This window comes from Hippocampus comes, unplaced genomic scaffold (assembly GCF_001891065.2).
Source record: "Hippocampus comes isolate QL1 unplaced genomic scaffold, H_comes_QL1_v1.1 scaffold60, whole genome shotgun sequence".
NCBI lineage: Eukaryota > Metazoa > Chordata > Actinopteri > Syngnathiformes > Syngnathidae > Hippocampus > Hippocampus comes.
The window spans coordinates 843,080-866,620 of NW_017805483.1; the positions used below are offsets into that span (position 1 = coordinate 843,080).

Here is a 23,541-nt window from a genome sequence, read left to right on the forward strand (position 1 = left end):
AGCCGTCAGGAGGCCACGTCAGCCTCACTCGCCATCATGAGGATCCTCCTGCTTTTCGGACTGGTCGCCGTCGCATTGGCCGACGTCACTCGCTTCGACGGGTAACCTTATCCGATCTTCTGATGAAAAGACAATTCCAGTTTTCATTTTTGGGGGGAGTGGGGGGGGGCGGCAATATGATGTGAGACACGCTGAGCAAATCATAGTTTGGGCTTTCTACCGCATACGGTGACAACTGCCTGCGATCCATCACGGTGGCGTACACATCTGATCCAGTTCAATTAGCCTCCCGTCAGCTCAGAGAACTGCAATTTTCGGTGTGCCAGCAAACAAGAAAGTTGTCATCTTAGTGAGTTTTTTTTTTTAACCCCCATTGTGACACGGTTTATCATCGGCGTTGTCGCTGAACTGCGCTGCATCATACTGAGAGCTCTCTCTCTCTCGTATTTTGCCATCAATACCGATCAAAATTGAGTATAAGGCTCTTCTGAAAGGCAGATTTTATATTCGATGTCATATGGTGACAGTCCGTTGGGGAGCACGCCTGTCTCAGAGAAGTTTCTGGGCTCTGGTGTTACCTGTGTGAAGTTTGACTCATACAGTACCCTGTGATTGGTTGGCAAACCAATCCAGGGTTGATGTCTTTGTCCAAAATCAGCCGAGATAGGCTCCAAACTCACGCGCTCAACCCTAATGAGGAAAACAGATGGGCGGATGACCTGTTGCATCACTAACACATTTTTTCCACCCCCAAGCGAACAAGTGTTGCGTCTAAAACCGATTTTTGACGAACATGTCACCCTCATTAAGGACCTGGCGCAAAGCATTGAGGTAGACCTTCGATTCCTAACGTACCTTCACACGAGGCAGACCGTAGGTGTCGCTCAACGCCATCGTCCTTTTGGCAGATCGACTTCTGGAGCCCCGAGAGCGCCGAGCTGGTGACCATCGACATCGACGTGGACATCCGTGTCCCCGCCTTGTACCAAGACATGGTGCACACCATGCTGCTGCAGAGCAACATACAACATGAGTAAGTAACACGAGGCTCAAACGTCTGCATGAGTCTGAATTTGGATTTAGTATTCATCAACTGAGAGAGACGTTCTTTCTCTCGCAATGTAACAAAAGCGAACGAGAACGTTACCCTTCTTTGTAACGGTTCGTCGTTTTGCACTACTGCTAATGTTTTTTTTTTTTTTTTATAGCTTTTAATCAGAAGGGAGAAAATCCTCAGATTCAGCCCGACGATCAGCGTGCGTCTAAACAGCTTTCGCAATGTTTGTGAAATGCGGGTTTTTTTTGTTGAATTTTCCAACAGGGTCCTGATCGACGACCTGCAGGCTGCCGTTGAGGACCAGGCTGACAACAAGGCTTCGCCCAGAACCCACAGCTACACCAAGTACAACAGCTGGGACAAGGTAAGAGAAAGTGACATGCCTTATGTTTGTATCAACACTATCCCGGAAGACACAACCTGCGTCAGGGGTCTTCCTTAACCCTTTCAGGAACAGCGGTTACTACAGTGGAGAGCTTGTCAGGTTATCAGATTACAGCAGTGGTCCCCAGACCACGGGGTGGTCATTTGGTACCGGGCCACACAGAGAGATTAAATAACTTACATTACTTACGTTTTATTCATTTCGGAAACCGAAAGATGTTTTATTTTGAAAAATTACCGGATTCTGTGTTACATCCGTCTACAGCAGTGGTCCCCAACCGCCGGTCCGCGGACCGGTACCGGTCCGCAGGGCATTTGGTACCGGGCCTGCACAGAATGAACTTGCCTTATTTCCGTTTTATTTATTTCGGAATACGAAAGATGTTTTATTTTGAAAAATTACCGGATTTTCCGTTACATCCGTCTGTGTCACGCTTGACTCACGTCAAGCCACGCTTCTCGGTCACGACCGAGGATATAGCAAAATGAAAACCAAACGTTTTTGGAAAGTTTCTTTGGGAATGGGAAAATGCCCAGCCAGGAGACAGAAGAGGAGCCTACGACTTTCAAGAAACAGAAGGATACAGTACTTAAAATACAGATTTTTCTCAACGGGAGATTCCCACGAACCAAGTCCACTCTGCATAATATGCGGCAATGGTGAGTCATATTTTTCATGCCCTTTGTATGTGCGCTGTATCTTATTTTGAAGGCATGTTTACCATAGCGACCACAGAGCGTTGCGGCCAGATAGGACGTTCCTCGTGTCGTGATTCGTGTTTATTCCTGTTTCGAAAATACCACAAGTTTCATGCAGGTCATATCATATGATTATGTTGTATTTATCCGGCCATTGTATTTATCAGGCCGGTCCCTGAAAATATTGTCTGACATTAAACCAGTACGTCGGGCAAAAAAATTGGGGACCGCTGGATTACAGCGTGCATGAAAGGGTTAAATGTCCCAGTTTGGTTTTAGGTCCAGTCATGGATTGCATCCATTTCCTCTTCCAACCCGAGTCTGATCAGCAGACAGGTGATTGGGAAAACATACGAGGGACGCTCCATGACTCTCCTTAAGGTATCCGGCGAGGCATTTGAAACAAATCATCCGATCGGTGTTGAACATGATTGCACCTGACATTTGTTTGTCATCGCAGCTCGGCAAGAAGTCCAGCTCCGCCAAGCCTGCCATCTTCATGGACTGCGGCATCCACGCCAGAGAGTGGATCTCCCCCGCTTTCTGCCAATGGTTTGTCAAGGAGGTACGAGATCTATGAAACCAAATTTGAAAATGGAGATAATTTCAAAAACGGTCGTGCGTCCTCAGGCTCTGTCCACCTACGGCAAAGATTCTCAGATGACCAGTCTGCTCGACCAGATGGACGTCTACGTCCTTCCAGTCTTCAACATTGACGGCTATGACTACACCCACAAGAGCGTATGTGCTTTTGCCACCCCGATGGTGAGGCTCACGTTGAAACGCGTGACCAACTGTGTTTGCGCTTTATGCTTTCTAGAATAGGATGTGGAGAAAAACTCGCTCCAGGAGGTCTGGGTCCAGCTGCGTCGGAGCTGATCCCAACAGAAACTGGAACGCTGGCTGGTGCAGTAAGTAGGATGAGAGAGACAGTGTCAAGTGTCAATGAAATGTACCTGGCTGCTGGATTTCATGTTTAATGGATGGGCAGACACTCCACAGATCCAAGTACAGTGAAACTCCTCTACAACGAAATCATTTTTGCAGCAAGAAATTTTTCACAACAGGGGGCTTTTCACTGTAGCAAATGTAATCCTAGATGTAAACGCGCACACACACACACACACACACACACACACACACACGCACACACACACACACACACACACACACACACACACACACACACACATTTATTTTTACTTTACTTACTTTTACTTTATTTTTATTCCAATATGTTGTGCATAAATATGAGCATGCTCTTATTTGCCACTTCATATAGCCAGTGTAGAAAGAAAAAAACTAAAGAAATTGTGAAATTTACGATCAGCATTCACTTTCACTTACATCAATTTCTTGCATAATGTCTTTTACTTTGCTTCCTCCATCTTTCATTTTTATTCCCGTATTGGCCCAAATATAAGATGGTGTTTTTTGCATTGAAATAAGAATGAAAAAGTGGGGGCCGTCTTATGTTGGGGGTCTAGACATTATACCCATTCACGACGCTAGATGGCGCCAGATATCATTGAAGCGAATGCTGAACTTGACTCCCCAGGCCAAAGCAATAAAAATAAAAATAGCGGCAGCACGTAGAAGAAAAATAAAAAATATTGTATATCAAATGCCCTGGATGCTTTCATGCATGAACATTTTTTCACACTAGGGGGTCAAATGCCCTGGACGCTTTCATGCATGAACATTTTTTTCACACTAGGGGGTATTTTCCCCCATTTAGGATTCGTTGTAGAGGAGTTTCACTCTATTTGTATTGCGCTTTGATGAGTCCGCTATTATCGGCACCTCTCAGCATTCACACACACTTTCTAGTGCAAAGACACCAAATCTGGGTCTTTATTTCAGCCATCGGAGCCTCCAGCAGCCCTTGCAGCGACACCTTCTGCGGCTACAAACCCGAGTCTGAGATCGAGGTCAAGAACGTGGCCGACTTCATCCGCAGGAACAAGTCAGCCATCAAGGCCTACATCACCATCCACTCGTATTCGCAGCTGCTGCTCTTCCCTTACTCGTACACCTACGACCTGGCAGCGCACCACAGCGAGCTGGTCAGTATGTCCTCGTAGGAACTTGCTTAGGAGTTCCTCTGCTGGGAGGATCAAGTTCGTTAACACTCGCAGCACGTATTAGTGCTCACGTTTAACACATCTGTCTGCGCCTCACGGGTCATTTTTGACACTTTAAAGGGAGAAAAAGAACCAAAAGAAGTCTCGCAACGGAGGAATTTCATTTCCCGAGCGTGCATTTCTTGCCTTGATTTCATTTCCTGCTGGGCGTCGCCACAATCTCCGCAAAAATGCGCTGCATGTGCATATTACGTGTGTCTTTTGCCGTTATCATCTGGATTGAGTTCATAGCACTGTGTCGGTCTTACAATTTTAACTTGCGAACAATCTTGGTCGGAAATGGATGTACGTTTGGCTTCAAACGGTGTCCTGTACAATCTCACCTGGTCTATAACAATCGGTAGCATAATAATAATAATAATGATGATAATAATAATAATAATAATAATAATCATAATAATAATGGGGCGGCCCGGTGGTCCAATGGTTAGCGCGTCGACCTCACAATGCAGAGGTACCGGCCGGGGTCAATACCAGCTCCGGCGCAACCGGTTCAGGGTGTCCCCCGCCTCCTGCCCGAAGACAGCTGGGATAGGCTCCAGCACCACCCGCGACCCTTGTGAGGATCGATCAGATTGGAAAATGAATGAATAATAATGATGATGTACAGTGCAAAAAAACAAGACGGTTAATGTAATTTTTTTTGTCCACTGTATTGCAGCTGAAGATCGCTCAGGGAGCTTCTGCTGCCCTTCGTCGTCTGTACGGAACCCGCTACACCAGTGGACCCGGTGCAGCAACCATCTGTGAGTGACAGTCAAGCTTCATTGCCTGTTACTACTTCCATCAAGTACCCGTTGTGCAAGAGGTCTACAATTAAAACTCATGCTATTGTTGGTTGGTTGGTTACTAAGTTAAGCCTCCAAAATAAACACATCAGGTACGGAACAAAAGACAATTTTTACACAGTTCAAGTCATGCCTTGAATAGGGCTTTGACGCGACCTCCAATGGTGTAATATTGCATGCAAGCAATCTCCTGACAATTGTTGATTCAACTTAACTTCACTTCAAGCTTGCCGATCACTTCCGACACAGAACTCGGCTTCGGGCCTTGTTATCGAACTCAAATTGATTAGCATCCCACAAGCAAATATTTCAATCAACTTTGCTGCTTTATATGCCCTCAGACCCCGCCGCCGGAGGCTCCGATGATTGGGCCTACGACCTGGGTGTAAAATACTCCTTCACCTTCGAGTTGCGTGACACCGGTCGTTACGGCTTCCTGCTGCCCGAGTCTCAGATCAAGCCCACGTGCGAAGAGACCATGCTGGCCGTCAAGTACATCGCTGCCTACGTGCAGAAGAACCTCTATTAAAAAGAGAGCGGGAACAGAGAAGCCCAGGACCCCTGCCAACTGGTTCTCCAGCTTCCCCCAACCCCGGCCCCTGGCAACCTCGTCGCCATCTCCAGCCCCGTATCCATGGAAACGGTCACCACCCGCCATGTTTCCTTGCTGTGCTTGACAGAATGTCAAGATGAGTGCGAACAATAAAATCAATGATCCATCCCCGCGTGTATGATAATAGAGTGTCTGCTGCTTTGTCTGATGGGGGGGCGGGTGGGGCTGGGCTGGGCGGGGTACAGTAAAACACTAATATATAGCGAGTAAAAACAATGGAACTACTATACAGGCTCCACTGCATTCAATTTGAAAATCTTTTGTTTGTCCGTTATTGAAAATACTTGAGAGGCCATACGCTTCTGTAGATGGTTCGGACATTTTCTGCCACCAGTATTTCTGTCAATAATATTGATTATTGATCACTTATGAGTGAATTTCCAATACACTACAAACGCATATCGGGGTTGATGTTGGCCTACACAGGCACGGCGCTACAACGGGACTAGGGGGTGCTACAGCCCCATCAGAGATCTATGGAGCACCTAAGGTGACATCGGAAAAAAAAGTTTTGCAATGCCACCCAGCGATTGTGTTACCTCGCAAAGATTGCGATTTAAAGCTGCTTTTTTTTTTTTGCAAGGGGTCTCTTTCTTTTTAAAATGCGCTTTATGTACTTCCGGGTTATTTTCCGGGAAACTGAAAACAACAAACGTGGAGCGCTTTCACCCGTTGGCAAGTTTAATGGAATTTTTCTTTGACACTGTCTTGAAATACAAAGACATTAAATATGTTCATGATCTTAAATCCGGTTTCCAAGTCCTCCTCCATGATTCTCTCCTTTCCCGAAGTAGTGTCGTCTCTCAATCAGCCGCGCATGAGAGCCTACGTTAGCTAAACCTACCCGGAAGTACAAAAACGCGTATTAAAAAAGGAGCGTCCCCTTACAAATAAAAAAGTTTGCGTTATCGAGGAAACGCAAAACTTTGCAAGGGAATGCATTTTTTTTTTCTTCCATGTCACCTAAGGGCCCCGTAGAATATCATCTGGGCCTCGTGAAAGTAAAAAAATATAAAAGTCCTGTAAAAGTGTTATCGGCTTTACTACTTTTGGATCCAAAATACTGCAACAGCACCGTTGACAATGAAGTGCCAAAGCAAACAAAATCACTTACATACATAAAGATAACTTAATATGGTCAAAAGGAAAATATGAAATAAAATAAAAAATAAAAAGCGAAGCAAATATTCAACTGTTCAGTACAGCTGATGAATTGAGGTGCCTGAAATAAGGTGAATAAAATGGTACGACTACAGTCATTTACCTACCTAAATAGGTCTGAAAATTATTATTTATTTAAAACAACTAATGTATCATTGTTATTTATCCATAACAGTTACGCAGAGTGACAGGCAGAACAATTAAATGTTCTTCCGCTAGATGACAGAATGTCCAATTAATTTGGGTATCAACCAGTTGCAGTGACATTTTTGATGGCTGCTTGGTCGTGATTTTTTTTTCTAATGTAATACGTAATATAATATATATAAAAAAAAAAATATATATATATATATGTATATATTTAAAACTGTATTTTGTTTTTTTTGATGTACATACAGTATTTTCAGTTCAATTAAATGAATTATTTCTGTGGCGTGTAGTCACCGTATCACCTTGATATTCGTGCTTGCACCATGTTGTTTTCGAACTCGCAAATCATTGTGATCTATATTAACTTGCGGATTGACCATCAATACTCACTACTTTTAGAAGTACATTGTGAGTAATTTTGAGTGCACTTCATTTGTTCTTGTACCGTAGGCCAATGTGCTTTGGCGCCATTATGGTTGAATGTTGAAAAACTGTGTCGCTTATTGTCCACAAGATGACGCTAAAGTATAACATAGAGGTAGCCTAAATATTTATTCGACATAGTTGCTTGAAATGTCCTCGTCCAACATTGCAACGTGACTCAAATATTTTCAGAGCAGTACACACATTCCAATCTGCAAGATAACTTACAATTAAAGCTTACGGGATGAATTCTAAATGATAGTGGCATTGAGCAAGGCTTTCCAAAGTATGTCATTTCAGTCCAGTATTTGTCATTTTAACTGTCATTCTGCATCATTTGCATTACTGCTGTTGACTAGTATTTCCACACTTTCCTCACTTTATATTGCTTCATTACTCTGTATTAAAAAAAAAACGATTTATCGACTAAAAGTATTATTTGTGATCGTTTGTTGGAGAGGCTCCAACTACAGTGCTGTGAAATAGTATTTGTCTTGTTCCTGATTTCTGTGTTCTTTGCATATTTATCACATGCTAAGCTTTCGGCGAATTAAACCACTTTTAATTATCACATAAAAGACTACCCAAGGAAATATACCATTTAATTTCTAAATGCCAATTTAATTTATTAAGGCACAAAAAAAAAAAGCAAAATTATCTGACCGATAGCGGTCCACAGATCGGTGGTTGGGGACCACTGCCCTAAAGCCTACTTTTTAAGAAAGGGTTTCGAATCTTAACTTTGCACAATGGTTCGGGTTAAAAAAAATTCAGTTGGGGGTTCAAGGCCAGGGTTTGGGTTTCAAAGCAGGTTTTATTTCCTGGGTTTGGGTTTTAAACAAGAGTTAGCGTTTCAAATTGGGGTTTCAAAGGCCAGAGCGAAGGTTTTAAATTCAAGAGGGGTTTTGTGGGTTCAAGGAAAGGAAAAAGGAGAGAAGGAAGGATGGAAGTAAACAAATGCCTTCCTAAGTTCAAGTGCATTGCCATCCCCTGCCTCCACCACTGTCAATTTAATATCTCAGTCAAAAGTGAACATTTTTATGTATTACATCGAAGTCTCACAGCATAATAATGCCTCATGGGCGTGCGCACACATTCCTCTTCGCACACCCCTGGCCTGGAGAGAGTGTGTGTGTGTGTGTGTGTGTGTGTGTGTGTGTGTGTGTGTGTGTGTGTGTGTGTGTGTGTGTGTGCGTGCGCGCGGCGCGCCTATACGCGCTCATGCTGAGACCAAGTACTGTAGATGTGTGTGTGGACAGACACAGCCCCTCTAGTCACGTGATGCTGACCACTGTCCCGCTGCTATAAATGCACCTCGGTACGCTTTCGACGCTCCTTTTCGTTTCCACGCCAAAGCTACCTTGAGTGTGTGCGCCAAAGTTGCCTTCAGTGTGCGAGTGTGTGTGTGTGTGTGTGTGTGTGAGAGCGTGCGTGGGTGTGTGCGCCCGCGCGCGTGCGTGCGGTGGTCGCGTCCACTAAGCTACGACGACGTAGCTTGGACTTTCTTCCTTCAGTCATGACAGGTATGTGACAACGGAAAGCGGCTTTTCCTCCAAATACCGCGAGACTGCCCAAGAGGCGAGACTTGTGACTTCTCGTGTACTTTGTAGGCCTAATGTACAACCACAGCGGTGAATTAATACGTTAAAATGTCAACGGAGTGACGTCGCGCGGGTTTTTACATGAAAATGGCAGCGTATCGTCACTTTCACGCCAAACACGTGTGCGCAGCTTCGACGTGATTTCTTTATAGATTAAATGTCGTTATTTGGGGAGATGAAGTGACGTCATCTCTCGTGCTAGCGTCACAACATGGCGCGGCGACGTCAAACTATGTATTAATGTTCACTCTAATCGAATGCTACTTAATTTTGCATTCGTTTTAAAATTCAAGGCAATTAGTGACATTATATTCTGTGTGTTTTCCTGTGAATTTGAGTTTCTCTAAGATTTTAATCCCTGCCAGACAAAATTGATGACAAAACAGTGGAGTGACGTCGTATAAATTACGAATGATCTATTCAGTTCCTTTAATCGCATTTTTACAAAAATAAATAAAGTACTGGCTCACGTGACAAAAATTCTATTAAATATTTTCACGCTTTGTTGAGTTGCTATGGTATATGACGTCATAAATCATGTCAGACAGTATGAATGACGCAATTAATTATCATTAACGATTCTTGTCCAGCCAGCGTTACAGTGTCCTAATGCATATTTAGGGTGAAAAGTGACAAAATATTTCATTTTTTTTGTTACCCTGTGAGCTAGTGTTGCAATTTGAGGTAAATATCTGGTCGCCGTGACAACCGAAAACGGATGACAACATGCATAAGAGTCTGTCCTGTAGTGTTCAGTTTAGTCTAACCCCGCCACCCCCATCCAATTCTACTAATATTTACAGCAACATGCGAGGATGTTTCTGTAAATTACAATCCTCTGTATTTTTGTGTTAGCTTATATTGATATATGATGACATCACTCACGTCAAATAAAATGGATACCGAATGTCCAGGCGAATGCAGGGGGCGCCACCGGCGAGGGACATCTCAACAGCACAGGGTGGAACCCTGGTCAGCAGTATGCATTACTCGTGTTTAATATTGTCTGCTATTGTTTTACCCAGCCTCAGCTGGTCCTAAGCCCGGATATAAAATGGGCGGCTTGCATCAGGAAGGCCATCTGGCATTAAAAACTCTGCCAAACAAATCATGTGCCCTGACTTGCTGTGGCGACCCCTGATGGGACCATCCCAAAGTAGGAACAACTACCACAACAACAACAACTCCATATCCGACATCATTTTAATACCGGCTTTACCGAGTGGCATTTCTATTTGAGTACCATGTTTTATGATGCTCATGTTGAGATAACGTGACTCGCTGTCACTCATCACAATGTCAAACTGATCAAGAAAGCATATGGCTCAAGTACATCATCATACTGTAACTGCCCATCACTCTTTTTCCAGCAGCCCAATCCATTCATCCATTATATTACAGAAACAAATTTTTAATATATTGTATCCAAATAGTAAGTAAATCTTTGAACCACCTATTTCAGGAAAAAAAAATTGTGAATGAGCCGTTTTGAAATGTATCATACATCCTTCTAAATGCTGCTTTTTGTATTTTTTTTTTTTTTTTACTTTGTTGGTTGTTTCTAAATTATTCATACACGTGTCTATCTTGAGCCCTGTTGGCCATATTGACGAAAGAGTGTTGTTAGAACAAAAGGGAACTGTTTTAAAAATTGGAGGGGGGAAAATGCATCATGTCTCCTTCCAAGTTTGGCTGAATGCACCAATAGAAAAAGGGGGTGTGGGAGAAGGGAGGCCTGGCCAAACAGCCTGCAGCACATCATCTCAACATAAAAGTGCATGTGACTGTTGGCAAAAACAAAGTTGGTAGCGCGTAGGTATTGACATCACCTCTAAGTGTCACCCATTGCTGCGGGGAAAAGTCAAACAATGAAACTTGTGTCTCCTACTCCTTGACAGACCAAGCTTTTGTGACGTTGGCTACCAATGACAGCTATGCCAAGGGAGCCATGGTTCTGGGCCAGTCCTTGCGCCGCCACAAAACCTCCAAAAAGCTGGCGGCCCTCATCGGGCCCCAGGTGTCGGAACCGTGCCAGTAAGGAAGCTCCGTTCCCATCCCGACCGGCAGTTCCGCGTTGTTTGTTTGACGCTTCGAAAACCCATCAGGTCCGTGCTGAGGAGGATCTTCGATGAGGTTCGACTTGTCGACGTGCTAGATAGCGGCGACACGGCCCACCTGGCGCTGTTGAAGAGGCCCGAATTGGGCGTCACCTTCACTAAACTCCACTGCTGGACCCTCACCCATTACTCAAAGTGTGTCTTCATGGATGCAGACACTCTGGTGAGACCACGAGAACACGTCAAATAGAATCACAGCATTAAATCAAAAAAAAAAAAAAAAAAGCTGAGTGAGGATATTTGCCGCCTGTTTGTGTGCGTCTCAGGTACTTTCGAATATAGACGAGCTCTTTGACAGAGAAGAACTGTCAGCCGCCCCCGATCCTGGCTGGCCCGACTGCTTCAACTCAGGCGTGTTTGTTTTTCGTCCGTCTGTGGAGACTCATGACAAACTCCTTCAGTACTGCACAGAACACGGCAGCTTTGATGGTAAGCCAGCACGCACATGTTGTGCCAGTCAAGCGAAAAAAAAAAAACAACCCTGTTTATATTTTCGGATTTAAGAGGGGTTCAAAATGTAAAACTAGGGATGGTCGACCATTGGTATATAAAGTGTTGGCATGCACTGTGTAGACAAAGCCCTAAGAAATACTTTAGACGGGGTTGAGGCTATCATCGCTCCGCAATGAACTAATTTGCACAGCAACTGTAAGAATGACACATTTGATTGTTTTATATTCATGGCCTGGTGGTACTCTTCGGAACAATACCGCAGTTGGGAATTTACGATTGCATTTTCATAGGTTCGTGACACGCTACGAATTCCGCATGTTAAAAACCAAAAGATCCCGATCATCTGATAACATGATAAGGTGTCCACTGTCGTAACCGCTGTACCTGAAAGGGTTAAAATATGACAACAGATAACAACAAAACATTTGCTGTTGTAATTCACGTAAAGACAATACGATAAAATGATATTCAAGTTATGACAGGCGGAACGCAAAGTTGATTTATGTTGCAAATAATGACTCAAGCATTTAATAATAATAATAATACATTTTATTTATAAGCGCCTTTCAAGACACCCAAGGACACTTTACAATAACAAAAACAATAAAACATAATACAATACGGGTTGAGCAGCGGCAGCCAAACGCGCCAGCGTTCACTCAACCCGGAAGTCAGAAAGAAACCATTTGCCAAAGAAGCGTAAAAAAATAACGGCACTGTAAACTCTGATTTATGAGATGCAACGGGATATTTTTTTTCAAATTCCTCATGGCCCGACCGGCGGTTCCGCTCGACTTGGATGAATCCAAATCAGTCCGGAGGCATCTGTACCCTGAAGCAACCCCCTGCTTACTAACTACCTTTCTGTAAATAAGACCATTATTGACAAACGGAACATCGTGCTGCATTTAAATAATTCATAGCACAAACACATTAGCAAAGTGTTTTAAGTGGTCTTAAAACTCGCTTGTTGCCCCCTGATGGTCATTAGAAGAATACCGTCTTAAAGTGGGAGTGAAGTCAAAAATTCCTTTCCAGTAAAACGTTCTGTGCGCCGGCGCCGCTCGTCGCAACGCCATTCTGAGAAGTATTGCGTCTGCGGAATATGAATGAAGCTGAAAAATATAGGGCTCAATTTACAAATGACCCAACCCAGGAAACTGGCTGAGCCGCGACGGTCGTTGCCCGCAGGCAGTCCTTAGGCACTGTGATGTCATTTTCAGTCGACAGCAAGTGGCAATACAAGGCAAAACGGCAGCCCCCTTTTGAGATGGATAGATTACACAAATCCATCCATCCATTTTCTACCGCTCATTCGGGGGGCAACAGCCTTGGCAGGGAAGCCCAGACTTCTCTCTCCCCAGCCACTTCTTCCAGCTCTTCCCGGGGGATCCTGAGGCATTCCCAGGCCAGCTGGGTGACAGTCTCTCCAGCGTGTCCTGGGTCATCCCTGGACCCTCCTGCCAGTGGGATATTGCCCGGACCACCTCACCAGGGAGGTGTCCAGGAGGCATCCTAATCAGATGCCCGAGCCACCTCATCTGGCTCCGCTCGATGTGGAGGAGAAGCGGCTCGATCTCCCGCCCCCTCCTGCCCTCACTCGTGAGCAAGACCCCAAGCTACTTAAAATCCTCCAGATTACACAAATGCAATTTTAAAGAGAATACCATTTTTCAACCAGCAGAGGCGCAATAGAACATATCGTGAAGAAAATGTTTGACTTGACTTCCTCTTTCCGCTACTTCCCATGTCCAAGAAAGTCCTCAATTTACAGCAGTAAGGATGGAATGTTCTTGTAAACTAGTTTGTGTAGTTCCCAAAGAAAGTGAAACTTTATTAACCTGTTCCAGCAGAGGATTCCGCTTGAACCTGTTCCGGCAGAGGATTCCGATGGCCTTCACAGTGGCGAAAGGACAGAGTAATGGCAGATCTGTCAGGAATAGGACAATTGGCGCTCATGTCCTAGTATTGTGATGCTATCGTTCTCATTTGCAAAATATCCCATCATACTCTGAGTTACTGACTGTCAGAGTTTGACCCGGACAAGTTGAAACAAAAGACTCGACACACAGGGAAGATTGTCTTTGCAATCGTCGGGAGCAGATTTTCTAGGACGAACGACGGCAGTTGTCCCGCTAATCACACTCCAAGTTCCTCGTGCTCCTCGTCGGACTTTTGTTTCCATATGCAAAACACGAAAAAAACACTGCCCCGGATATTTGCATTCCATGCCCCCAGTCCGGCCCCTCGGCGGTGATTCGATTACTTTTGTCAAGCTTTGAACCACAAATACACTGACACTTTCATGTCTGGTCTGCTACGAATAAGCAAGTCGCAGACTTCGCAGAAGACAAATGTTCGCATGGGTGCAACACTTATTACCAGTTCCCAAACCGTCTTTTGATGTTCTAAAACACTTTGTTCGTAACTGTTCACTCCCACTTCCAAGCCGAGTCTAGCCTCCTTACATCTGTTTGCACCCTTGCTTTAATGTGATTACTGTGGGCTTCAAAAAGCCCTCTGCCCGAAACGGCCGACACCCTTGCGCACCAGCATTTGGGGGCGCTGAATACACTCCAGAACGTTTAGACATTAAATCAAACTTTAAACATGATATCATTTTGCTCGTAGATTTCTCTATCATGACCGAAAAAAAACCCAAAACACTAAATTGGTAAAAACGGAATTTCATAATGGAATCTACTCGACAAGAATCAGAAACAAGCACAACGTGAACCAAACAGCACCTTAACCCTTTCAGGCACAGCTGTTACTACAGCGGACAGCTTATCAGGTTTTCAGGTTCCAGGTTATCATGATGGTGCACCAAAGAGTTAAACTCTCTTCCACATTACATATAAGTAAGCCGAGTCAGCTGTGAGTAGGACTTAGCGGATGGCCTGCCAACCACTCTGGGACATCATGTACAGACTTAGAAAGGAACGTTAATGAAGAAAATAGTTTGTCAGCCGTGCACTTCACGTCGACTGCGAATATCAGCAAAGGCGGTGCCGGTGCGTTACCTGAATTCTTTCCAATCCCTTGAGGGATGATGTTATTTTGTCTCGAGAAAAAAAAAAAAAAGGAAGCGGTAAACTGCGCTAGGTATCATCGCCATAAACCAAATGAGGGATGAAACGATGCGCTTCAAACTTTTCCAAAGCAACGGAAGTCAATTAAGACGCCGGAGCTAACTACCTTCCTCGCTTGATGACTTCCAAAGCATTATTTGCGGAATATTTCACGACGGGAAGTTGTATATTGCTCCTATAATGGAGTAAAGGGCAATTAACAAAAGAAGACATTATAGCCATGATAATCTTTAAAAGTGTGCGACGCACCCCCGTTGGCATTGAACAGATGCGTTGAGTGTAAATGTGTTTTGTTTTGTTTTTTTATGAAGGAAAATGAGTCATGAAACATCGTAGATGCAATTAAACCGTGAAGAATGGTAAAAACTAATCAAAAATCCAGGGTGCGCCCCGCTCGGATGTTTTCACTTTGGGCCTGATTGTTTGTCATTTTCGAGATGCCATCGACAAAAAGCCCGCAGATCAAAGTCTCTGCACGTCACCTGCTCAGCAATGTTGTTGCCCTCAGGAGTGGGTGGAAACTAACTTGAACAGAAATGTAACTTTGAAGAACTCCACTTGTTCTGCTCAAAACTGCTCAGCTTCACAGCTATCAAAATCAAGGCCCGGGGGCCAGATCTGGCCCGCCATGTCATTTTATATGGCCCGCGAAAGCAAATCAAGCTTGTCAACTTCCATGATGCTTGCTCAAGTCTGAACCAAAATTTTAAATGGTCATCCGTAATCCATAATAACATGGAGATATTGCAAGCATTTTCTCGTTACCAAAGCTCTTATTAAATTAACGGAAACAATGTTGAACCTTTTCAGGGACAGCGGTTACTACAGTGGACAGCTTATCGTGTTTAGGGTTGAACAGGTCATTCTTGACTTCTGATTTCAAAACGAGCTATCTATCAATTTGTCGTGCGCTCTGTATGCAATCTGTGGAGGTGATGAAACATTTATGTGGTTTCACAAAATTCACAGTCATAGAACGGCGACAAAAAATGAGTTTGACACTACTGCTTTACAGTCGCATGATGTTTGCAGATTCTGATGTCAGCTACCAGGCAATCAATCCATCCTTAGGCGACAGAGTTATGGCACTGATTTTGACAGGGAGGTCGTTGTCCCAACAGCAGGCGATCCGTCATTCCCCCCCTCACATTTAAATACATTTATGGCGAGCCCAAAGTATGCAAGCCTCCCTAATTATAGCAACACATTGATCTTTGATATTTGCCACGGTGTGCAACGGGCTTTGGTGTCAACTGCAATACTCAATGTGCCACTTAATGTAAGCTCTGGCCAGCAACTGTGAAAACGAGCACTATACACATAACTGCCTATTAGAAATATGCGTTGTGCTCGCTATCGTACGTTTATATGAGATAGCAGAGTAAAAACGGGAATTTTCATGTCCAGATGACAGTGTCAGAATCATACCGATTCCCAAGGACTTGTCAAAATAACTAATTTCTCTAATAGTGTTATTTTATAAAGAAACAAAACAGTCTTTTGTCGCTAGTTTGCACAATGCTAATTTGTCGCGGGCAACACTAAAATTACCGTTTCCCTTGGAGGGCCTTGAGGACTGAAACTGTACAAATACCGTATTGGCCTTTTGCATTGAAATAAGACTGAAAAAGTGGGGGTCGTCTTATATTCGGGGTCTAGACATTTTACCCATTCGCGACGCTTGATGGCGCCAGATATCATTGAAGCGAAAGCTGAACTTGACTCCTCAGGCCAAAGTGAACCCCTGCCACGAATAATAAAACTAAAAATAGCGGTAGCACAAAGAAGAAAAATAAAAAATAGCGGTAAGAAGGAAAAGAGAAGAAAATAATAGAAGAGATAACAGAAAATGGAGAAACGTAGTGACAATCTGGAGAAAAGTGGGTCGAAGATCGGCCAGTTTAACCGGCAGCTGAGGAGAATGTATGATGTCATTTACATTTCAAAAACCAGAAGCCATTCATTTACGAATGTGATTGCACTTTCGATTTGAATGAGGCAAAATAACATGCTTTTTATCTCGAATATATAGTTATAATCATTTGTTTCAGATGTACTGTAATTATTTTCTGTATAAAAATTAATTTGGTGTTCAAAAAGTCTTTTTTTCAAACTTGAGTCTTGAAAAAGAGGGGGTCGTCTTATAATCAGGGCCGTCTTATATTCGGGCCAAGACGGTAAGTCAAGAATAACGTTTTATTCAAGTATTGTTTAAGTAACTGTCATGAGGGGATTGGGAAAAAGAAAATGCTTACATTATGTCACCGATTTATTACATGTGAGAATTTGACATTTTTGTACAGATTTTAGCAAGCACCATGGAAGTTGTAATCTTTGATTGGTTTTTGCGGGCCACTTAAAATGATGTGGCGGGCCACATCTGGCCCCCGGGCCTTGAGTTTTTCACCTGTGGTCTATGTGGCACATTCTATTCACTTTAACTCTATCAGGGCTCAGAGCCGCTGACGTGCACCCGACCAACCAATCACAATGCACAGTGCAGTGGATACCCCGCCTCCTTGTTTGTTGGTAAAGCCAATGCGAAATTGAGTTAGCCCCGAAAAAAACCCAAAAAACTCCACCTTCATAGGGTGGACTTGGTTTAAATCTTCCACACAGGACAAGACGCAAACCAAAGTTACATGCAAAGTTTGCAGAGACTCCGTTCGGGCGTCGGATGGCAACGCGACGAACGTATTTAATCACTTGTGGAGACAGCGCCCAAAACACACTACGGCGACAGCCAAAATAAAATGGAGATCGCACACTTGGCAGCCAGAGGCAGCCGACAGCTCCAAGCTAATACAGCCCGGGCCCGGCAACACAAACATTAAACAACATATGAAAAAAACAGCAAGCAAGCTGTGGAAAGATGTAACTGAGGTAGTGACTGATTATTTTGTTAAACACGTGACTCCCATCAAAACAGTCGAATACGAGGGGTTTAAAATACTGCTCCAAGCTGCCCAGCCGTAAATATTTCTTCAGCACTGCCATCTCACGTCTCCACTCTGAAAACCGCAGTAAAATCGATCGCTTAATTCAGACCGTCCGATTTTTCGCCCTTTTTTATTTGTTTGCATTTTCATTTGACATTTTAAAATAACCTATATGGTGTGTTTGTGTTCCAAAAAGCGTCACGTGTAGTTGTTCATTGCCTTTTACGTTTATGTTCATTGCACATTTTTGATCAAAATTGCACTATTTCAGTTAAAATCTGGTCAGAATACTTATTTGGCTTAAATTTTTTTTTCTTTTAGTGTTTTACATACATTTTAAACATGTGCATTATGACGAAAATAGTCAGTGATGTGCAAATTAGTCAAATTTTTTTTTAAATCATGATAAAATTGTGATATGATCTTTTTGCCATATCACCCACCCATAACTAGTACCAACCAAAGCTGACTACCCCCGATCAAGACACCACATCGCAACACTTCTCCATTACCTTCTTTGCATCCCAATATGTTGAAAAGATACTTGTCAATAGCTACTAGGGCCTCAACACTCCCATCCTGCTCCCTGAGATATAGTGACACACAGGGTCAGAGGCCATTTAAAGATTCGAAAACAAATAATAGTATCTTCAAAAGAATTCTAAAATGTATGCCAGAGTAGGAATTATGTGCTCCCTCTTACGAGTGCCAGTCAGGAGGCGAGCAGCAGCATTTTGGACCAACTGGAGACGCTTAATGGAGGATTGGCTAACACCTAAATGATGTGATTTACAGTAATCTGGTCAAGATCTAATGAAGGCATGAAATACTGTTTCCAAGTGCTGTTGAAAAAGGAGAGGCTTTAATTTAGCCAGGTAATGATGAAAGAAGCTGAATTTAACAACAGTACCAATTTACCGGTCCAATTTAAAATCAGGGCGGCCCGGTGGTCCAGTGGTTAGCGCATCGATAGTGCAGAGGTACCGGGTTCAAGCCCAGCTCCGGCCTCCCTGTGTGGAGTTTGCATGTTCTCCCCGGGCCTGCGTGGGTTTCCTCCGGGTACTCCAGTTTCCTCCCACATTCCAAAAACATGCATGGCAGGCTGATTGACCACTCGAAATTGTCCCGAGGTGTGAGTGTGGATGTTTGTTCGTCTCTGTGTGCAACTGGTTCAGGGTGTCCCCCGCCTACTGCCCGAAGACAGCTGGGATAGACTCCAGCACCCTCCGCGACCCTTGTGAGGATAAAGCGGATCGGAAAATGAATGAATGAATTTAAAATCAAGTTTAAGACCCAAGGTCAGGACTGATGGCAGCGGGACATAGATCTAAAGTCCTCATTTCATTTGATGGTTGCCTCCCTTCTGTTTCAGGGGGAGACCAAGGGGTTCTGAATGGCTTCTTCAGCGACTGGGCCACGGCTGACATTTCAAAACACCTCCCCTTCATCTACAACCTCAGCAGCATCGCCATTTATACGTACCTACCAGCCTTTAAGCAGTATGTGTCTCACCCATTTGCTGACATGGTGTGGGTGCCTTGAATACTTGGAGTGGGCAGTCAAGGGGCGGGCGGTCGTGGGGGGCTGTCACGATAAACGTTGCCAGTAAAAGACCTGGGTTGTCGCCCTCATTGGCTACATAGCGGAAAGAGGCGTGAGGCACTAGCTTCTGTTTCAAGTTGCGGCGTAGGAAGACATAAAAAAACGTACTCCAGCAAAGAGGCTGCGGAAGCTGTGACAACGCGTACGTAAATCACGCCCTCGTAATCGCACACTGACCTGGAGTTCAGGGCAAGATGAGGAGTGGGACGCCTGCAACTCCGGATAGGGTTTCTACCTCGACAGCTGATAGCAAATCCCCAAATAGAGCTGTTTATTTAAAGACCTTTTATGTTTACCACTCAGCCGGGTCATTGTGTGTCCACTTTTCTGTCCTTGTGGCCATGCAATCCCCTCCCACCCCCACATCCCCCACCCTTCAGAAATAAACCTCATTGACAAGCTCTAGGTTTTGGTTTTCCTGGCAACACGATGGGAATGATTTTCAGCCGTCACAGCAGGAATGATGAACGCGCTTTTACCCGTCGCCACTTGTCAGCTTCAGCAGCACTCTGGCCAATGAATAAATCTCACAAGGCAGGGGAAATGTGCTCATACGACAGAGACGTCACTAGTCCACATTTACCCCCGACTCCGCAAGACGGTGTTGTTTCAGTCGCGCATTTATGAGGGGAAAAAAAATAGCTGGATAGTTGAAAAAAAAAAATCGGACATTTGAGGGGAAAAAGTCAAAAAAGTTTTTTACAGTCATATTTAACCCTTTCAGGGACGGCGGTCACGACAGTGGACAGTTTATCATGTTATCATTATTGGTGCATGAAACGGTTAAAAAAAACATTTGAATGTTGAAAGTTGTAACCTTACTACTAATTTTGCAAGAAAATGTGTGGTATATTTAAGAAAAAAAATGTTATCACATGATGAGAATAAAATGGTATCATTTTTTTTTGCAATTAATTTTAGGGACAAAAGTTTGATACTCGAGATAAATGTGTTTTCGATATTTTTTTTCAAGACAGAAGTCATAATCTTCCAATTGGAAGAGTAATCGGATAGAATTTAGCGCTCTCTGCTTTTAGATGCATCATCAACTTACTACACTGACACTGCAAGGACTTCATTTACTTCCACAGCGTGCCATCAATATAGTTTGTCACGCAGGTAAAAGACAAATCTGCTTGACTCCGAGTCTCTCTTGTGTTTTAAAGTTTGTCTGATTGACCTGACAAAAATAATGTTCTATTTTTTTCGAGAAAACCCCACCATTGACTCCACCTGCTTTCATTTCAGCTATGGCGGCAACGCCAAGGTGGTTCACTTCCTGGGGAAGACCAAACCTTGGAGCTACGGCTTGGATGCCCAAACCAAAGGGATCTTCGGCAGCGCGCACCCCTCCTTCCTCCTAGACTGGTGGGCCTTGTACTCCACCAGCGTTGTGCCGATGCTACAGGAGCAATATGGAGACCAGCCCTTCCACTCGGAATGCACCCTTGAGGTAACTACACAGTGCACGTCTCCCCCCCCACACCCCCAACTCACGACAGATGATGTAAATAAGATTGTTGTTATGTATTTCTGGCGGTGGATGATGTCCCTTCCTTTCCCGTAAAGTTCCCCTACAGTGACATGGTTACTTTTTGGAGTGCGCAGGTATGGAAGAAGCTCAACACAAGCTTGTTGGCTTGGCTGCGACTTCACACCAGCGCTTCTGCGGCATTCATTTTATTGCTGATTGTGATGAATTATTTTACAAAGTGTTTTGAGATCGGACTCGTGGGTTCTTTTCCCCGTCCGTCTTCCTCAGGCCATGGAGGAGACCCTGGCGTCCGTGGCCGCGGCGGTCCACCTGTCGCCGCCAGCGCAGCCGCAGCCGTCTTCCGAGGAGCGCAAGCAGAAATGGGAGCAAGGCCAGGCGGATTATATGGGGACAGACTCCTTTGACAATATCAAGAAGAAGCTCGATACTTTCCTCAAATGAGGCGGGGGAAGGGGGCGCAGTGGAGGGATGCACTTACACTCCCACACCCGACATACAGGTGCACCTCAAAACAGAAAAGTATGGTCGAAAAATTCAATGATTTCACCAGTTGGATTGAAAAAGTGAAAATATATCGAGGGAACCCCTGCATATTTGTGCTCCAGCATTTTCCATATTGTTGGCCAAAAAACGCTATTGGAATGAATTCATGAGCTTTTGTCACCATGTTATGGCAACGACAGGCAATCGGAACCCTTTTGAAAGGCGGGCAGCAATGACTTGCATATTTTCGCTCCTTTTGGCAGTGTGCCACCCCTATTTTCTGCAAATAGTAAAATTCAATGGCCCATTCCGACCCAGTTCCTTTCATAAATAACATTTCGTTTGTTTCTGGGATAAGATTCGAACTTGTTGAGTTGATGAATGTTGGTTATAGCCTCAAAACTGTTTCATATTACTTCAAACTGATCTTACAGAATCTTAAAAATGTCTTCCAGATGATTTCAATTAGAAAAAAAAATGCACCTCTATACATGCATATAGAAGGCACGTCTCTCAGTTGAGATGCATCATGTCAAATGTACTTCGTCAACAACAAATCCTATTTTGGGCACAGAACAAAAAAAAAATGCAGTTTTTGAGTCATTAGCAGGGCAGCGCGCCACAAATGTGGATTGGCCGATTTGTGTAAAGTGGCACTTCAAACTGATCTCACAGAATCTTAAAAATGTCTTCCAGATGATTTCAGTTAGAAAAAAAAATGCACCACTATACATGCATAGAAGGCACGTCTCTCAGTTGAGATGCATCATGTCAAACGTACTTTGTCAACAACAAATCCTATTTCGGGCACAGAACAAAAAAAAAAAAATGTAGTTTTTGAGTCATTAGCAGGGCAGCGGGCCACAAATGTGGATTGGCCGATTTGTGTAAAGTGGACTGCGAATATGCAAGGGATTGTCATAATCATTTCTTGAGATAGTGAATTTTGAGGTTTATCGTAAGCCATAACTATCTACATAATGAACAAGGAATTTGTTCTCTCCGTGTGTAGTGCATTTAGAATATTCAAGTTCCTCTTTTTCAATGGAATTATTTGAATATATGAACTTCGTGAATTTTGAGGTTTATCGTAAGCCATAACCATCTACATAATGAACAAGGAATTTGTTCTCCCGTGTGTAGTGCATTTAGAATATTCAAGTTTCTCTTTTTCAATGGAATTATTTGAATATATGAACTTTTCTATCATATTGTAATTCACTGAGATGCACCTGGTGTATTGTCTGCCGGCCTTACGCCACCACTCTCCAAAGATAACAGTGTTAAATGCTTTATGTTCTGCCGTCATTGTGTTTTGCTTGCCACGTGCCGCCGTAGGTTACTGCATTGAAAGCTGAACAAAGCCGTTCCTATAAGTTTTGAACACGGAATATAGCTTTTACATGTACATTTTCATTTTGCCTTTTTATTATTAAAAAAAAAAAACAATTATCAAATGTTTACAGCACTTCTGGAAGCATCGCTAACATAGGCATGCTATGTGCTGTACATTTTGACATTTTACTTGACCAGGATGTGTGACAATACCTTTCATCCGGAAATATGAATGCCATAGAAATATACAATAAATAAACACTTTTCGAAATTGAAATTTGCTCAAATGTGTTTATTTTCACAGTAGTCTCAACTCCTAAAAGTAATTATTATGAAAGAAACTTCCTCGATAATGTTTGAATGAATTGTATACTACCTTTGTAAAACACACTCGTTACGACTGTACGTTTCCGTACTATTTAAACGTAATCCATCTGTATGGCTTTTAATATTCAAGCTAAATCACCGTTTGGAATTTTTAAGTCATTTTTAGATGAAGCTCGACAATGAATGATTTAAATAGCAATGACTTGTTTCCCAAACACAGTAATAAGCATTGCACTCGTTGACTACCGTGCAGTCAAACATGATACGTCACCCACGACGTCACTATCCTACGTCACCACTTCGCTCGATAAAATCGTGTTGCTGTATATGTTGCCTAGGAAACGCTTTGCGCTGCGAGCGTGACGGACCTGTTAGCGGCAACCAGAACGTAAACGGAGGCTTTGCAGTCAGTTGTGTCGTCACGGTGACGTAGTACAAGACAATGTTTGTAATACCAGCAAGGGAAGGGAATTGGCAGTATTTAAAATTAAAAAAAAGAAAGAAAAAGAGGGTCACAAAGACGATAAACGACACGTCTTTGCGTTCTTAGCAATTGGTCATTTAGCGTGCACATTTTTTTTGTTTGTTTTTTGTTTTTTTATGGAGAGATGGATGGATGAATGCGTGCATTTTCCTTACGCTTCCTATCTTACGGCTGTTTTTTGTTTCACGCCCTCT

At 43.5% G+C, this 23,541-nt stretch overlaps 2 protein-coding genes across 3 annotated transcripts; both read left to right on the forward strand.

Moving 5' to 3' along the window:
• The first annotated feature begins 12 nt into the window (after positions 1-12).
• On the forward strand, positions 13-5,809 carry cpb1 (carboxypeptidase B1 (tissue)). Its single transcript, XM_019876045.1, has 11 exons — positions 13-101; positions 756-831; positions 909-1,033; positions 1,322-1,421; positions 2,420-2,521; positions 2,601-2,705; positions 2,771-2,881; positions 2,961-3,051; positions 4,004-4,206; positions 4,946-5,030; positions 5,414-5,809. The coding sequence occupies exons 1-11, from the start codon at positions 37-39 to the stop codon at positions 5,599-5,601; spliced, it is 1,251 nt and encodes a 416-aa protein (XP_019731604.1). The 5' UTR covers positions 13-36; the 3' UTR covers positions 5,602-5,809.
• Positions 5,810-8,699: 2,890 nt separating this feature from the next.
• On the forward strand, positions 8,700-21,622 carry gyg1b (glycogenin 1b). 2 transcript variants are annotated; one of them, XM_019876048.1, is made up of 8 exons: positions 8,700-8,812; positions 8,851-8,942; positions 10,919-11,054; positions 11,126-11,300; positions 11,404-11,566; positions 18,994-19,120; positions 20,472-20,676; positions 20,986-21,622. In XM_019876048.1, the coding sequence occupies exons 2-8, from the start codon at positions 8,936-8,938 to the stop codon at positions 21,157-21,159; spliced, it is 987 nt and encodes a 328-aa protein (XP_019731607.1). In that variant the 5' UTR covers positions 8,700-8,812; positions 8,851-8,935; the 3' UTR covers positions 21,160-21,622. The 2 variants fall into 2 exon arrangements, with proteins under 2 accessions (XP_019731607.1, XP_019731606.1); XM_019876047.1 differs by lacking the exon at positions 8,700-8,812 and adding an exon at positions 10,046-10,176 and having other exon boundaries at positions 8,852-8,942.
• Positions 21,623-23,541: the final 1,919 nt, after the last annotated feature.